Source organism: Adiantum capillus-veneris, chromosome 23 (assembly GCF_014529385.1).
Source record: "Adiantum capillus-veneris isolate H3 chromosome 23, ASM1452938v2, whole genome shotgun sequence".
Taxonomy (NCBI): domain Eukaryota; kingdom Viridiplantae; phylum Streptophyta; class Polypodiopsida; order Polypodiales; family Pteridaceae; genus Adiantum; species Adiantum capillus-veneris.
The window spans coordinates 116633910-116651408 of record NC_140953.1 but is presented as its reverse complement, the minus strand read 5'-3'; the positions used below and the strand labels follow the sequence as shown (position 1 = coordinate 116651408).

The 17499-nt window shown below is 44.3% G+C and overlaps 1 protein-coding gene across 13 annotated transcripts in view; it reads right to left on the bottom strand.

The window, feature by feature from the left end:
* Positions 1-2015: 2015 nt before the first annotated feature.
* Positions 2016-17499, bottom strand: part of LOC147428419 (golgin candidate 6-like) — an 86453-nt gene continuing 70969 nt past the window's right edge. For 4 of the 13 annotated variants that reach the window (XM_086497520.1, XM_086497524.1, XM_086497528.1 and 1 more), the window contains 2 exons: positions 4154-4486; positions 2857-2926 (listed from right to left, as the gene is read on the bottom strand). Coding sequence is in view for 5 of the 13 variants with exons in the window: in XM_086497524.1 (XP_086353650.1) it covers positions 4445-4486 (42 nt within the window). In the remaining 8 variants the exon portion in view is untranslated. Of the gene's footprint in view, positions 2745-2856; positions 2927-3106; positions 3278-4153; positions 4487-17499 lie in introns of those variants that run through there. The other 9 variants (XM_086497526.1, XM_086497527.1, XM_086497521.1 and 6 more) reach the window with 9 other exon arrangements.

The following is a 17499-nucleotide window of genomic DNA, read 5'->3' as shown; positions in this document are numbered from 1 at the left end:
ATTGGTGATGTCAGGTTTGTGGAGGTAGGCACAAATCCCTCACCGCGAAAACAAAACACTATCTTTCACAAACCACTAGCAGGACCCAAAATTGCAACCCTTCCCACCCGCCCTTTGTTGCTAGCCTTGCTCACACCATGAAAATTTTTAGTATCCCTTCCTAAGGACGGGTTGGTCGCTCGACTTGCCCTGCCCTAAGGGCTTATTTTTGCAAAAGCCTTCCTAAGGAAGGGCAACTACTAAAAGTGCCTTGTAGAGATTGAGTTGTACCTACGAACCTAGGGCATATGCAATGGACTTTGAGAGCCATCTGCTTTTGAAGGTTGTTCAAGCATGTACCTTAGAAGTTTATTCCTTTGTACGTCAATTTTGAAAGCATTGGAAGTGTGCATGCACTTGAAAAGTTAAAAGTTAAATTGAGTATCCCTTTGTAGGAAAATTTTCAACGCAAGCCAAATTGAATGTGAAATACAAATTCATGGTTTAAGGGAAATTCAAGAGCTACCAAGAGGGGCATCAACTTTTTGGAGGTGCTCACTTTGCAACCTATATTTATACATCAATACTGCATTTCGATTTATCAAATATGTGTCGTCAACATTTAGAACACCATTGCTCGGCTATAGGGAGACTGTAGCATGCTTTTGTGCAAGCCCTATAGCTAGAAGCAAATCAATTTCTCCTATGACATTCAATGGTAAGACAAGTATTTTCTATGGAAGTCATCGAGAAATCTATTGTGTTGCATGCAACTCCCCCGAAATATTTCTAGTAACCTCTATTTATTTATATTGGTGCCCTTATGTCAAGGAGAGTCGAAACATTTTTAACTTACCTACTCATTTTGCTATGCAACTTCTAGGGAGTATTGAGGCAATTGAGAATTTGTCCTTACATTGAGCCAAGTGCCATTCTCATTGTGGTCTCTCAATATATGCATTTATATCATCTTTGGATTCTCTTCATGTTTAAAATGGACTAGAGATTTGAACAACCTGCATGACCATGTTTGGAAATTTTTACACATCTAACTAGAGTTGAACCATGCTTGGACTTTTTGACAACATCTATCGAGGTTTGTGGCATGGAGATTCGCTAAACTTCTACAATAAAGTTTATCAAGTTATGGTTTGGTTTCTAAGATGACCTTTCTAAATTTTCACAGGTAGGCTCCAATAGAAGAGACATCTTCTACAACAAGATGGAGTGAACCAAGGATTTGTAAGGGAGAATATTACTTGGAACATCAACGTGCAATGCATAGGCATATGGATTCTTATACAAGGAGGACAAGGGTCGAAAGAATGGCGGGGCCAATACTCGACAAAAGGCTGTGAATCGTGATGCCGTCTTTTGTGCTCTCAAATCAATGTTGCATAAAATTGTCTGACATGGCTTTGCAGAGAGAATAGCCGTAGTACTAACTTCATGAGCTAAACAATCAAAGGTTTGGGAGGAGACTCTTCATGATAAAAATTCCAACGAAGGGTAGGTCCATCGCAAATTAAGATATATGATCTCTTCACTGCAACTACCAACTGTAGATTGGTGAAAGAGTGTGTGTGTGTGTGTGTGTGTGTGTGTGTGTGTGTGTGTGTGTGTGTGTGTGTGTGAGAGAGAGAGAGAGAGAGAGAGAGAGAGAGAGAGAAATGAAATGAAATGAAATGTTATATTAACGTCTTCAAAAGGTCAAAATGACCTATGAGACCAATCTGTTACAAAATGGTGACTCTAATACCATTTCTACGTACAAAAGAACTGGAACAAAGATACTACTATCGTCATCTGCACTCTGGATGTCGAGAGAGTATGGCTCGAATCCTCTGTAGACTCCGCGGATGGTGTAGCACCTCTCCTCAATCGTGGCCGTCTGAATCTCCGTAGCTCTAGTGCTCGATCAAGGGGAAGAAGAAGGGAAGTTTTAACGAGGTAAGAACAATCCCAAGAGAACTATCCCACAAGTAGAAGTGTAGAGAGAGAGAGAGAGAAGAACGGAAGTTTTAACGAGGTAAGAACTATCCCACAAGTAGAGAGAGAGAGAGAGAGAGAGAGAGAGAGAGAGAGAGAGAGAAGCACATGAATTGTTATTTTTGAGCCCCTTGTTACCTCTCTCTAAAGGCAGTGCAGAAGCCCAAAAACCCCGGGTAAGAAATAGACACAAGGCTACATACATATTCAAAATGGTGCAACATTTACCCGTCTTCTCCACCCTGTTCTCTCTCAGCTTCTTCACCAATACCCTGTAGCAATGCTTCAACATCCTCACCCAATTCTCCCAAGCGAGCCCTCAGCCTCTCCACCTTGCTTTCCTCCTGCCCAAGACAAACGAGTAGATCATTTACCTCAGCTTCACTCTCTTTTGCAGCTTCCTGCCTTCCCACATCCCTTTCTGCCTCCAGCTCCTCCACATTTGGCCTCTCTATGGCCATCCCTTTAATGCCCTTCCCAAGATCCTTTACCTGCAAGTCAAGATGGTGATTTTCTTGTTCGAGACTATTTTAAGCAGCCGACAAACTCTTCAAATCTTCTTCATGCTTTTCTGCAAGCTGCTTGTAGTACAGAACTTCCTGTTCTTTCTCCTGCTGTTCTCTCTCCATATCTTCTATTTTGTGCTGATACATTTGCACCTGTTCATTTAGAGCCTCTATCTCTACCGTGGAAGTGGAAATCTTTTGGGATTCTTCCTGTGAACCCTTTTTTGTCCCATACACAAGCTCCTCAGCAACTGCAGCATTTTTCGACTCCTGTCCCAAACGCACCACGAGTCAGTTGTGTACGTGTGGCATGATGTGTGTGCGCGCGCGCACACACACACAGGCAAAACAAAACTAAAGAAAATAAATCAATAGAAACTGACTTCATGTCGTCATGCTAAGGCACAAATGGCGCAAAGACAACTCGATTCAGCTAGTCAGCAAACCTTGGCCTGACATTTTACATCAAAGTAGTCCATCAAACATAGCGGTTCATCGGGTCACCCTCACAGACATCCAATTTTGTATAAGTTAACACTACTGCAGCATATATTACACGAACACAGACACAACAAATACAACACAGAACATAGAACAGATGTCTCTGGCACGTCAGTCTAGTGATGGTTTGTGCCACACAAGTTGGTGCATTTCGACACATCAAGTTGGTGTTGGTTTGTGCCAAGAAAGTGCCCAAAAGTGCTCGCTGATAGAACAATCCAATGTTGGTTTCTGATGATGTACACATGGTTCCAACGTATGCCAAGCAGAACCGCTCAACCACGCCTCCCATGCTGTTTAACCTAGAACATCAATCTAGTGTCAGTTTCACTAATCCACTGCATAGTCTTGTAGTATATCTAGCACATATACCTTGTCGAGAATGCCTTTACAATGTTTAGCATTTCATATAACTTGTCAAAGACTATGTTGGATAAATCAAACTAGCATTCATGATAACTAAGAGTACAAAAGTAGGCGATGTCTAAACTCAATATTAACTTTGCATTACATCAACACGAGTGTGCAAGAGAGCTCCCACATGGGAGAGAATTGGCATCTAAGCAAAGCCACATAGGCCATATGACTCCACATGATTATCACATGACGGAGTGCCACATAGGCTCCATGAGACAAGAGGGTGCATACAAAGATACAAAAGAGAGCTCCAAGGTAGGGTTCACAAGGACGCTAAGTCATAGGACAAAGCCCATACCCAACAACCCTCCCCTTGGGGTTTTGACTATGCCAAAGGGGTACAAGACAATCCACGTATCCAGGGCTTGGGACTATGACAACCTCTACTCTTAAGAAATATAGAGAATAGCTCCACTCACGAGAAGAAGCTCCCTTCAAGAGAAAATGGCCTCCACTTGAGAGAATAAATGATCTCCACACAAGAGAAGCAAATCCTCTCCTCAAACAATATAGACATGGTAGGGACCAGGTGTTAAGAGTTTCAGTTTCCTAATCTGTGGTGGCTCCAGTATCTCCTAGGAGTAGATTAAGGAGTGAGGATTGTTTTGTGGTTGTGCCACAACCGTACTTGAGACCTACCTTCTCGGCGGTGTCATCCACGTGTTGTGCCCATCCGGTAGGCTAGCATGAGGCAAGATCCCTGTTCCTAGCGTTTCCCGAAAGTTTGGACGTGATGTGTTCACAGTTCCATGGACTCCTACCTGCCATGCAGGAACTCCAATTGACTTGCATGGACCATTCGAGTGTCCTCCTGCCTTGCATGCTCTGCCAGTTGCTAGGTGTCAGTAATCTTGCTAGTCTCAGGGTAGCCTTGCATGCTCTGCCAGTCTCCCTTCTCCTAGGCGCCTTGCACAAGTCAGCATCTGGAGCTTCAGAAGCAGTAGAATCTTCTGCAGCTTCTCAAGTGGTTCCTGCAAAATCAACAAGGCAACAACACTTGCAGATATTCAACCCTGTCCATGGCTATGGGCCAAATCGGTGACAGTTGCAGATCAGCCTTGCAATGTCCAACATAAGATTGCTCCCAATTGCACCTGTAGTCAATATAGAACTTTAGCACCATGGCTTACAAACATGTATGCGAATCATCGTGTCTATGCATCACTACAAAGTACGGTGTACTCACCATAAAGTATTTATCAACATAGATATTGATTCAACAGTTTACATCCTAACTTTACGCAACATTTCACATTGGACTTCGCATCCTGATCCAACTTTTCACATTGGACTTCGCATCCTGTTCCAACCTTTCACATTAGACTCATCCAGAGGTTCGATCACTAGCCATCGCACCTTGGTTTGACCTTTCACATCAAACCTATCTACGTGTACCAATGGACTAGTTATTATGTTACAGACATACATCGCTCATAGAAGTCTCATGGGCAGAGTATTGTCAGCTCAGTACCTCGGATGTGTTACAACTAACACAACCCTGACTACTATGTGCTCATATCAGTCAATCTGATTGACAAGAGATGGAGTACTCCCTCTATGCAACAAGCACTGCACCAGATCTACCACTGAAATGACCTGACCGAGCTTTTTCCGTGGAAGCTCCAAAATCAAAGGTCTCAAGGTATACATCCCAAACCTGAGGGTTATCTGCCAATTCATCCTTCACTCCATCCAAATTATTCGGCATCACCAAGTCACACTTGGCCCACCTCCAAATAATTCGGATGGAGCTAACCTTTTACCTTTCCTTTAGCTTGCAAAATACTTCAGTGTATCATTACTTAGTATCTAATGACGAATTACTGGATCTATCGTGATCCTTCTTTTCAAAACAAAATGAGAAATCTTATTCAACTGCTGTTTTCCTAGCACGAACTTCTTTATTAACTTCAAAATTACCGATGCAAGTACACCAAGGACTGTTTATACCTAGGACTCTTTACCGATGCAAGTACACCTAGGACTGTTTAGTCCTTCAGCGTTTAATGAAAGGTCTTCCCTTATTCCTTCAACCATCGCTTTCGAATTTCTTTCCCTTGCGCTCCTCCGCAGCTATAGATGTCATGTGCACATTCAAAGCCTATATGCATGTGGACAAGCTAACACCTACTCCTAGGGTTTAGGATAGCCTAGGAAGTGTTTTGGCACCCTTATGAGCCTGTACACACGACGTGCATGTCCATGCACTTTAGAGTAGTTGCATACCCTCTGATTGCACATGAGCACACACAGTGTGTGGTAGGTGTAGGCATTGGGAGTGTTCCCATAGTCTAGTATTAGTACCGGCCTACGTAATTATCTGCATATGAAGCACCTCTGATTGCACATGAGCACACACAATGTGTGGTAGGTGTAGGCATTGGGAGTGTTCCCATAGTCTAGTATTAGTACCGGCCTACGTAATTATCTGCATATGAAGCACCTCTTATTATGACTTATTAATAATTGACATATTGGGAATTTTTATACCAAGTCGTGGTGTTTCTAGAGCCTTGCCTGACCCAGCATGTTATTCCTATGGAAGTGACCCTAGAGGCTAGGGGTCATCCTTTGGAAGTCAAATCAGTACCCCCTTGGGCAGCCAGCCCACAGTACCCAAGCTTCTAGCATTTTGATGAGCAATATCCTCACCTTCAGCCTAGCGTTTTTTACCATCCAGCATCAAGTTATCCCAGATCAGCCATCAGCATTTTCAGCCCTCAGGTAACATTGGTTGCAAATTTCAGCCATACCCTCATGAATTCCCCTGCAGATCCAAGTCATCTCCACTAGCATTTCAGTTTTCAGCCCTTAGCCTCGCAGATCCAAGCATCTACCACGGGATCCCATCAGCATCTCAACATCTAGATCCATTATATCAACATTTGTGCAATCTAAAGCAAATACCTCTCTAGCAATAAAGAGGGACCCCATCCGATGTTAGTCTTCTTTCTCTCTCTTTCACTCACAAAACCTTCACTCATAGTATCATTCTCTCTTCTCTCTCTAGTCTAATGCACATCTCTCTCATGAAGTAAAAGGTTTATCGTCAGACGTTTTTGTAGGGCATTCAACAGACTTATGTCCCACTTCTCTGCATGTGAAGCATTTGCCTTGCTTTGAACCACTCTATCCTTTCTTTAGCAGTTGCAGGTCCTTTGCACAATTTCCTCTTTTGAAACATACTTTTGTTGTCTTACTGTTGAGACTGTTTTTTGTTTTTGGATTGACCTTTGGACCTCTTCCTGCTGAAAGTTAGCTTCCCATCCTATGCATGAGCCATCATCTGCTGAATGTTTGTGGCCTTTTGCTTTAAGCAATAGCGTTTGAGCCCTTGAGGAACCCACAACAAAACTTCTCTAGCTGCTCTTCCAAGGTAATCAGTTGGAAAGAAGCTACAAGAAGATAAGAATTCCAAAATTTCCAATTCTAGTCCTAAAGAGTCTCTCCTTCAAAAATCCATATAGACCAAAAACACAAATCGGGGACTTTCCTTGCAAAATAGGAGCTTTTCTTAGGGCTGCCGAGAAAATTCAGAGCGCTAATTTTCAATGTTTCCGCCTCTAACAGGTGACCAGACTCTTGTTGAACAACACTCTAGCTTCCCTCAAGCTTCTGTGGTGTTCTGATGCAATTTCAGAGTGAAACCATAACCTACGAAAAGCTTCAAACTCAAAAGCATCAGGTCTTCAAAATCTCCAAGCCCGTAAAACGCAGAAATCCGTATTGTTGCCACGTTACCAGCTGCCAATGTAAATCACGGACTGCCGTACAGTGCCACATGGCATGTCAGCGCAAAATGCGGAAGGTCTGTACATTTGTTGCCACGTCACATCAGTTGCTACGCAAAAGAGCCCCTGTGTGTGGGTGTGTGCGCGCGCGTGCGTGTAACCTTATTTATTGTCTTTGTGTCACTTTGGCCCCATCGGACGGGGTCCCATAAGTAGAGAGAACTCCACTTTAGAAAATAGACCAGTCCGCAAAGCTCAGTAAGTTGGTAAGACTTCTTTTGCTGCTTCTTCTTAGGGTTTAGGCTCCTCGGTATAGATCTGTATGTTGGCTCCGTTCCTCAGTGGCTTGACACGTCAGCAGTTTGTGACATCCCCCCTTCTTGAAAGAAAGTAATCGTCTGCGATTACAGCATATCCGCAAAACAACTCAAGTTAGCTCAAAAATTTCTGAGGGTCATTCAAGGGACAATCAGTTTTCTCGTTCCACATTGGAGCTCTTGATATCCTAGGTCGTTGGCTTCTGAGAAAATTCTCATCCAATAAAGAGTCTCATTCCTGATTGGAGCTTGATATCCTGGGTCGTTGGCTTCCTAGAAAAATCTCATCCAATAAGAAGTATTCGGTGGTTGGCATATCACAATGCAACATAAATGCTCACATATGCATGTTACAAGACATAGAAACATAAAGCCGCCGATGAACACTCCCCCCGCAAATAACCATCCAGGTTCGGGCCATGAGCTGTTCAACGACTCCCTCATCACTCCTCCCGCATAATCGGTGCAAACCATGAGCACTCCCGATGAACACTCCCCCCACAAATAACCATCCAGGTCCGGGCCATGGGTTGTTCAACGACTCCCTCATCACTCCTCCTGCATAAACGGCCCACTCCTCCAAATAACTGTACGGTTCCGAATCTGGAGTGTCGTGTCATTCTTATCATGCCAAGGCATGCCCAAGAGAACATCCTAGTTGCCCAACTTCATGATGTGAAAATCAGTTTTTCCATCATATCCTTGGTTGAAAGAGCACCAATGAGAGGTACCACCTTCTGGGTTTGATCAGTAGCTAACTCGGCTTCAATTTCGCCACCATGTGGATCATAATCAAAATCTATCTGCTTCAGGAATCTTGAATGGATGAAGTTTTTGGTAGCTCTTGGGTCAAAGAAAATAAGGGCTTTGTAGCCATTGACTTTCCCATATGCTCGACACAATTCATTTGTACTTTCAAGGAGTATGCCATAGATGTCAGTTACAAGTCCAACGGCCGGTTTAGCTCGTTTGGCAGGAGATGGTCCTGGGGTTCTGTAGACCGTCGACACGAACGTCAGCTCCGCTAGTCTATCAGTGCGATGGGGACAACAAGAATAGTTATGCCTTGTTTGAAAACATCCAAAGCATCGGCCTTTTTGTGATAAGATGTCTCGTTGTTGAGGCGTCAAACGAGGCCTTTGCAATTGACTTTCATGAGAATCTCGAGAATTTGTTCATTGTTGCCGGGAGTTTTGGTTATAAGCCAGAGTTGCAGTTGTAGTAAACTCTAGCTTGCCTTTCATCAATTTGTAGCCGATCGCGGCATGGTCCATAAGCTCTTGCATGGTTGAGACTTGCTTGTATTTTTGCAGTGGTGATCGTAGTCCAATGGTGTATCGCTCAAACTGGTCCTCCAAGGGAATGAACTTAAAGAAGGACACCGGGAGATAGACGTCACGAAACCTTTGGTTATAGTCGTCCATGGTCTCTGTGGCCAACATTTTTAAGCTAACCCATTCTGGCAAGATCCGGACTTCAAAGAGAGAAGTCATATAAATGCGTGCAAATATTGTCTTGAAAGCTTTCCCGGTCCTTGGAGCATGCGATTGTGTCGCGATTGAACTCCACCACTGCATAGCAATATCTTTAAGAAATCCCGCTGTTGGAGAAATCTTGGATTCTTCCGTATCGTTTCCCAAAGCATAGATGTTGTCGAATTGCTGTAGGAGCTGCAATGCTTTCTTCTGATCTTTTACCCCGGGAAAGGTGAAAAATTTGACTGTCGTGCCGCCATCCTTGAAATCTTTTGGTTGGTTAGGCACGTATCTCGGGTATGGATAATAAGGGTATCCATATGGGCTCCAACCATTGTAGCCTGGTGGCGGTGGTGGTGGGGGCAACGACGGTGGCACTGGATCAAGGTCAGATGGTTGCACCATATTCCTGAAGACTCCCCCGATCGGCACAGACGGTTGAGAAGGTTGCCGGTTGGAAGCTTTGGTACTTTCTGGTGTCATAGGAGGAGGTACCACCTGGGTATCAGAGGGGGTAACATGTATTTCACAAATTGTTCAAAACTTGGAGCATACCGAGATTCTATTGAGGATGACGCGAAAGAATGTTGCGAAGCTCATCTAGGAGAAACTGCAAGTATTCTGCCAAATCCATGAAGGCCATGTCTTCGTTTCCTTATTTTATGCCCTGTAAGACAGAGCGATGAAGACGGGAGGGCGCCCGATGCACGATGGAGTAAGGGTGGGAGTGGCTAATAAGTCCGGGGCCGGGACATGAAAAATTCTTAATAAAACTTCTCGTGTGAACTTTGGAAGCGCCAACTTGCTTTGTCTGCTCTTTGGTGGGACTGGTATGCTTTCAGAAAAGCACACCCTTGAAGCTCTAATACCACTGTCACAAGGACGGGCACCACATGCCAACGGAAAAGAACAAACTGAACAACTTTAAGCACTTCAAATAACAATTGAACTAAAAGAGATGCACGACACGGGACGAGGAATGGCAGAGTTCCACCTCAAGAGAGCATTGGCCCCAAACCTTGACGCCCCTTTCGGTATTTGTTTATATTGCTTGAACTCACTACTTGCTTCTGCTCCTTCACCCGGAAGAGTGCCAAAGACTGAGCCCTCTACACATATTTAAAGGCCCTTGGCCTATGAAAAGCAATTCACAAGGAAAGCTTCAAACTCAAAAGCATCTGGTCTTCAAAAGCTCCTAGCCCTTAAAACATGAAAACTTGTCACCAACTGTCATGTGGCATGTCAGCGCAAAATGAGGAAGGTCCGTACATTTGTTGCCACGTCATCAGTTGCTACGCAAAAGAGCCTCTGTGTGTGTGTGTGTGTGTGTGTCCAGTCTTATTTCTTGTCTTTGTGTCACTTGGACCCCATCGGACGGGATCCCATAAGTTGGCGGAAACTCCTCTTTAGAAAATAGGCCACTCGGCAAAGCTTTGTACGTTGGTAAGACTTCGTTTGCCACTGCTTCTTAGGGTTTAGGCTCCTCCGTCGAGATTTGCATGTTGGCTCTGCTTGTTACACACTTGGGCACCCCAAGTCGGAAATCTGGCACGATACACGAGAGAATCACTAAAAATACTTCACGACTTTAAAATTTGAGTCAACACAGCCCAACGCAGTTCCATGCCTAGAGGTATTAACCCCAAAATCTGGCACCCCTTTCGGTATCTATTTTTATATTAATGCTTGAGCAAAGTACAACACTCGTGGGACCTTTGCTCTCACACTCTACGTCCATATGCTCTACAGAGTGAGTCCCTAAGGGTCTATTTATTCTTACAAGGGATGCCCCAAAAGAAGTAAACTCAAAGGCAATCAAATCCCAAAAGCATCTGGCCTAAAAACTGCACAAAAAGCAGCCAGCAGAAATGAGTACAGTAGCCACGTCAGCATGTCAGCACTTTTTGCGAAAAATCCGTACTCTCTGTCCAGTTAGCGCCCAGCAATAGTGCCACGTCATCATTTTATGACATACCCCCCTGTTGAAAGAATTGTAATTCCCCTCGATTACACCTATAAAATCAAGCATAAGCCATAAACCAGTTCAGTAGACACTCACTCTAAAAATCGACGCACTAGACGACCCAAATCCACCACTTGTACAAAGACGACAGTCACATCATATTCACATGGCATTCAAATCATATCACGTAGAATCCATTTTGATCTAGGACCAAGATTCCTCGCAACGTATTTAGCAATCTCATCTAGATCCACACCGGACCTCATTGATGTCAGGTTAACTAATCCTTATTGCGATCATGCCCATAGATTTCTCGAGACCAAAATGCTGCAGTCATTTCGTCAATCAATCCATCTGCACTCAAACACAATCATGTGCGAGTAATCATTTCCGGGAATTCCAATCCATTAATCAGGCACTGGATCCATTCAATCATTCAGTTCTAGTCATCTTTTCACTGTGTGGCCATCTCATCCCTTGGAAACTCTTGATGCGCTCATGACAATTCCATTCAATCATTCATCATGATTCAAACTTCATGATTCTTATTGTTATCAGGTTCATTCTGGAGCTGTCATTGCTCCTAAGTCGTCATCATTGCATTCTCGATTTTCACCTATTATCTATTCACAAATAGCAGGATCTTCCATAATACTTTAGTTTCATATGTAAATCAACGTCATCTTCTAAAAGTCCTACTTCAAAATTATTCCTAAATTCACAAAGCAAAATATTGCCAGTTCATTCGTAATTTTCTGTCTAATATTTGTTCTGGAGCGAGTATCTCCTCGCCCAATTCTATTTTCAATCTGTCAATCATTCTCATTCTTGTGCCTTTTCGGGGCACCGTGCAGATATATGTCCTTGTTCCCCACATTCAAAACACTTTCCCGTTTTGAAATACTCGCCTTTCCGTTCTTCTGTCAGTCGATCTGCTTCTGTTATGACTTGTTGAAGGTTCATTTGATGGATACGTCGAGTTACCCAAATGCATAGCAAAGCCTTGCTTAGCATGTCCCATGAACTGCTATATGGCTTAGATTTCTGTAACAAGCAGTGGTCTCGTATATCTTTGGGTAGTCCACAACAGAATCGCTCGATTTGTTACTTAAAACTTTTCTTAAAGGATGAAGTAGGTAGAAAAACATCCCAAAATCTCTCACAATAAGTATCCAAAGTTTCTGCCTTAACCATCCGAATATGATTCCAATCAGTAATCACGTCTCGTTCGTATTCTTGAGTGAGCCACGAAGAAATAAAGAGTCTTTTAAACATCAGCCACTTTGTTGGTGCTTCTTTTCTTAACAGAAGAGTGGACCACCATGTATGTGCATTGCCTTTCAAAAAGGATACCACCCGTCTAATCTTGGAGTGCTCTGTATAGCAGCCTCCAAAAAATGCTATGTCAAACTATTGAATAAAGGCTAAAGCCTTAGGAGCATCTCGAAACCCTAAAAAGGTTTCAAACTTTACTGTATGTCCACCCTCTTTGAATTCCTTGGTATTTTTGCCCTTGTCCTTGAGAAAATCATATTGGTTGGCTCTGTAAAAGTGCTTCCTCTTTGAATAAAACATATGGTCATCAGAGTCCGAACTCTCAGAAGAGGATGAATCCTCATCAAAACTGTCAGAAAAGTGTCAGGATCCACTCTTCTTGGCCTTCTTGTTGTTCTTTTCCAATCTCTAGTTCTTTCGTCATTTCTTGCCCTTTCTGTCCTCATCACTCGAGTTAGAAGAGGATGAGTTGTCCAGCTGTCAGAAGAAGATGAGGACGAATTGGACAATCCTTTGAAGTGTACATGCTTCTTCTGTTTTCTTACATTCGCAAAAGAGGATTTTCGGCCCAAACAACCAGGATAGTTAGTTCCCTTGTTGCGTTTCTTCAATTGCTTCTTCTTTGCCCCCAAAAGTTGGTTGACTCATCTTTCGACAACGTCCTGAAGTTCATCTTCAGTAAACATCTGTGCGACAGGAGGTTTCTTTAGGGCTGACTTTATTGGGGAATCGATGGCTTTTTGCCAATGGGAATGCACCTCATCGATCGGGTGCCGGCTCAAAAATTTGACATACTGGGGATCCTTTGCAAACTAAAGCTTTGCACAATCATCAACCTGCTGTTGAGCTCATCTCCATCAATTGATACTCTGTAGGCCGTGGAGGCCCGTACTCTTGTTCTGATTGTCCCTTCGAATTTTTCGTACTTACACCTGATCCGGAGTTGTCAGGTGGGTTCGTCTGATTCTTGCGGAATTCGTCGTTTGAATCCATGTGTGTCGCAGTAACAAGATTATATTTCCAAGTAGAAGAGAAATAAATTGTGCTCAGATACCACTATTACAGACTTGGGCATTCCAAGTCAGAAATCTGGCACGACACACGAGAGAATCACTTAAATTACTTCATAACTTCAAATTTTGAGTCAACATGGGCCTGCGTAGTTCCGTGCCCAGAGGTATTGGCCCCAAAATCTGGCTCCCCTTTCGGTATTTGTTTTTATGTGAATGCTTGAGTTGGTTGACTCATCTTTCGACGACGTCATCAAGTTTTTCTTCAGTAAACATCCTTGGAGTAGGAGGTTTCATGAGGGCCGATTTTATTGGTGTGTCAATGGCTTTCTGCCAATGCGTATGCACTTCGTCAATCGGGTGCCAGGTCAAAAAGTGGCATACTGTGGATCCTTCGCAAATTAGAGCATCTGCTTTGCGCAATCATCAACCTGTTGCTGACGTTGCATCTCCATTAGTTGAAAATCCGTAGGCCGAGGTGGCCCGTATTATTGATCTGCTAATCCATTCGAATTTACCATACTGCCTCCTGTTCCCGAGGTGGCAGGAGAAGTCGTCCGATTCTTGCCAGAATCCATGTGTCGCAGAAAAAGGGATCGGATTTCCCGGTAGAAGAGAAATCGACTAAGCTCTGATACCACTCTAACAGACTTGGATACCCCAAGTCTAGAATCTGGCACGACACACGAGAGATAATCACTTTAAAATAATTCACGCTTAATTCACAGTTTAATTGAGTCGACACGACCCGGCTTCCGTGCCCAGAGAGATTGGCCCCAAAGATTGGCGCCCCTTTCCATATTTCCTTTTTGTATTAATGCTTGAGCAAAGTACAGTTGCCCGCGGGTCTCCTTTGCTCGCTCGTCAGCACTTGTGAGCCAGAGAGAGCCCAAGGGACTTATTTAAAAAAGCTTCCAAACTCAAAAGCAATTGGCTCCAAAAGCTAGCGCCAAAACAGTCAGATCTTTCTACGGAATTCTGTACGGCTTGCCACGTCAGCACAACTAGCGCGTTTTGCGGAGATCCGTATGACCAGCCACGTCAGGACTTCAGTGTGATATGCGGACTTCCGTACAGCCAGTCTTTCGCTTTCTCTAGATTTCCCTAGTTGTCCCCATGGCCCTATCGGCACATGCCCATAAGTTGGGACAACTTATAGCATGACACGTCATAAGTTTGTGACACTCCGACTCTCCAGAGGAGATGCAACGTATTGCATCGGTTAGCCCACGACAGTGGTTTGTCTCTCAACCTTGGTAAAACCAAGGTTATGGTGTTTAACACCACCCCACAGTGGATCAAGAAAGCAACACCCACATTCTGTCACAAAGTGACGACGTGGCATGACTACCTAGACAAAACCCTAGCCGACAAAAATGATCTTCATAAGTGTTCCAACTTACAGGTCCCTTTCAGACAGGGCCCAAGGGACATAAGGAAAAATAAAGCACGCTGGCTGGTTGATCTTGCATGCTATACAGACGCCACAAATTGCACTGATAGGTGCTGATGTGGTAGCAGTACGGATTTCCGCAAATCACGCTGGCAGTTGCTGACGTGGCATCATACGGATTTCCGCATTTATAGTTGGCAATTTTTGGGCCAGAAGCTTTTGAGATTGAAGCTTTTCATGTACTTGCTTTTGAGTTTGAAGGCCATGGGCCTATAAATATGTACTTAGGGGTACTCTCTCGCTCAGATTTTGCCAGAGAGCACTGAGCAGAGAGGACCCTCGGATTTGTAACTTTGCTCAAGCATTAATATAAAAATAAATACTGAAAGAGACGTCAAACTTTAGGGCCAATACCTTTGGGCACGGAACTATGACGGGCCGTGTCGACTCTATTTCACTGTGATTAAGTTTGTGAAGTGTTTTAAGTGATTCTCTCGTGTGTTGTGCCACATTTATGACATGGGGTGTCCAAGTCCGCTACACATTCACCTATGGCCATGAGACAGTGGAGTATACAAATGGTTACACCTACCTTGGGGTGGTCTTTAGTGGACCAGCACTCTCATTAAGGAGAGTAGCAGAGACAAGACTGACCAGAGCCTATATAGCATTGGGGGGATTGGAGAGGATGTGTTCACAGATCCAGTTTCAGGAGCCTCGGACGAAGCTCTGGCTCTTTGACACCCTGATGGCTTCCGTATTGCTCTATGGAGTTCAGATATGGGGGCCCTCTTTGGACCATCATGGGAGGTCGAGTTGCATTGATGGATGGAGAGACATGGAGAAGCCCCTGGTCTCTATGATCTCGCGGCTTATTAGATCCAAGGCTTTAGTACCACATGACATTATTCGAGCAGAGCTAGCTTCCTCCCCACTAGTGGTTGAGGTGCTCACCGGATCAATCTCCTATATACACCGCTTATGGGACCTCCCCAGAGATAGATATGCCCGCCTAGCACTTTAGTCCTCTCAACAGTTAGCTATGCACGGAGATACAACATGCTGGTATGGGGAGATGACATCATGGTTTCAAGGGCATGGGTTCAGCATAGACAGATTGCCCCCTTTCTAGTACTCATTGGATGCACCCTCTCTGACTCTTACACAGGTCCAAGATCACCAAGCTCATCCGCTAAGACCTAACTTAGCTTGATACTAGAAGGACTTGGATATAGTCGGCACAGGAGCTAGGCACGAAGATGGCTTTCTAAAGAGAGCATCTTCTCCAGCTCCATGGATGGTTTTGTGACGAGGCCCCAATACATAGACACCCACTTATCTCATAGATACGATGCGCTATTGGCCAGATAGGCACATCTTCACACCAACTTCAGATTGAGATTGGTAGATATAGCGGAGTACCAGCAGAGGTCAGGACATGTCCCCTATTTCACATGGAGCCGGAGACAAAGTTTCACTACACATGCCACTGCCCAGTTTACTATGAGATACGAGGCCGCTTTCATTGCCTGTTCAGGGAGGGCTTTGGACCACGTTCTAGAGTCATGGGGTATGAGGATCAGAGATGTCTAGGACTGTTTTTGTTGGAGTTGCACAGACACAGAGAGAGACGCGTGAGAGGAGAGGCTAGCCAGTCTCAGAGACGGATCACAGACTTCTTTAGAGCAGACACTGGGCAGCCAGAAGAGCAGCTACCACAGCAGAGCTCACATTCTCCTCACACTAGAGGCACGCTGATTGATCGAGCGACCGAGCTAGGGAGATCCAGACGCCCACGACTGCAGAGGACTACACAACACCGTCGGAGATTGCAACCGAGGATCCGGGTCACTTTGGCCCCACATGCACACCGCTCGGTTAGACTACTGACCATGAAGGAGATTGATGAGATCTGCCAATGACTGATGATGGATCTCCTGTGATTTAGCTCTTTTGAGGACTATTCACCCTGCTCATCTTGTACCACACACATACCCACATTGTGTCATTTTAGACCTCATTCACTACTCTCACCCCTTCCCTGCTAGTATCATACGCCATTTTAGTACCTTTTCTTTTGTACTCGGACATTGTATCAGATTCACCACATTGTAACTTTTTGGTCTCATAGGTCAATTTGGCCTTTTGATATAACATTTCATTTCATTTCTCAAGCAAGGCGCCATCGCTCATGTAGCATTGTACTGTAATATTGTCACAAAATGATGACATGACATGACCACCCGGACAGATTCCGGATAAAATGTCATAAGTGTTCCAACTTATGGCGTCCCCGCCCCATGGGGCCCAGGGGATACAAAGAATTAAAGAACTTGAAGCTCAAAGTTGTACCAGCTTATGGTGCCCCGGCCGAGGGGCCTAAAACTCTAAAGACCAAAAGCTTGCACTCTAAAAGAGGTTCCGTAAATCGCATTGACATGCGGACGTGGCAGATTGTACAGATGTTGACATGGTGGACTATACGGAAAATTCCACGTTTTACGCTAGCTGTGCCACGTGGCAGGCTGTACGGATTTCCGCGATTCACGCTGGCAGTTTTTGAGAGCAGATGATTTTGGGTTTAGTGCTTTTTAACTAGATGCTATTAGGGCTCTGCTTTTGAGCATCCCTTGTAAGAATAAAAGAGCCCTTGGGGCTTCACTCTGCTGAGCATCTGGACACAGAGTCTGAGAGCAGAGGTCCCTCGGGAGTTTCAGTCATCAAGGCGGCCGTTCATGCAAACATGCCAAACAAAAACTTACACACACACACACACACGATCAATCAACTATGACAGCATACTAGGATAAGAATAACTAGCAAGATATGGCTCGCCGCCGCTCAAGCTTCTTAGCTTGGAGGTTTCTTTTCTCCCGCACACAATGTTTACTTAGGAAGCAACCGGTTAGTCAATGCTTTCAGGGCCAGCAATTGTGTATGAGA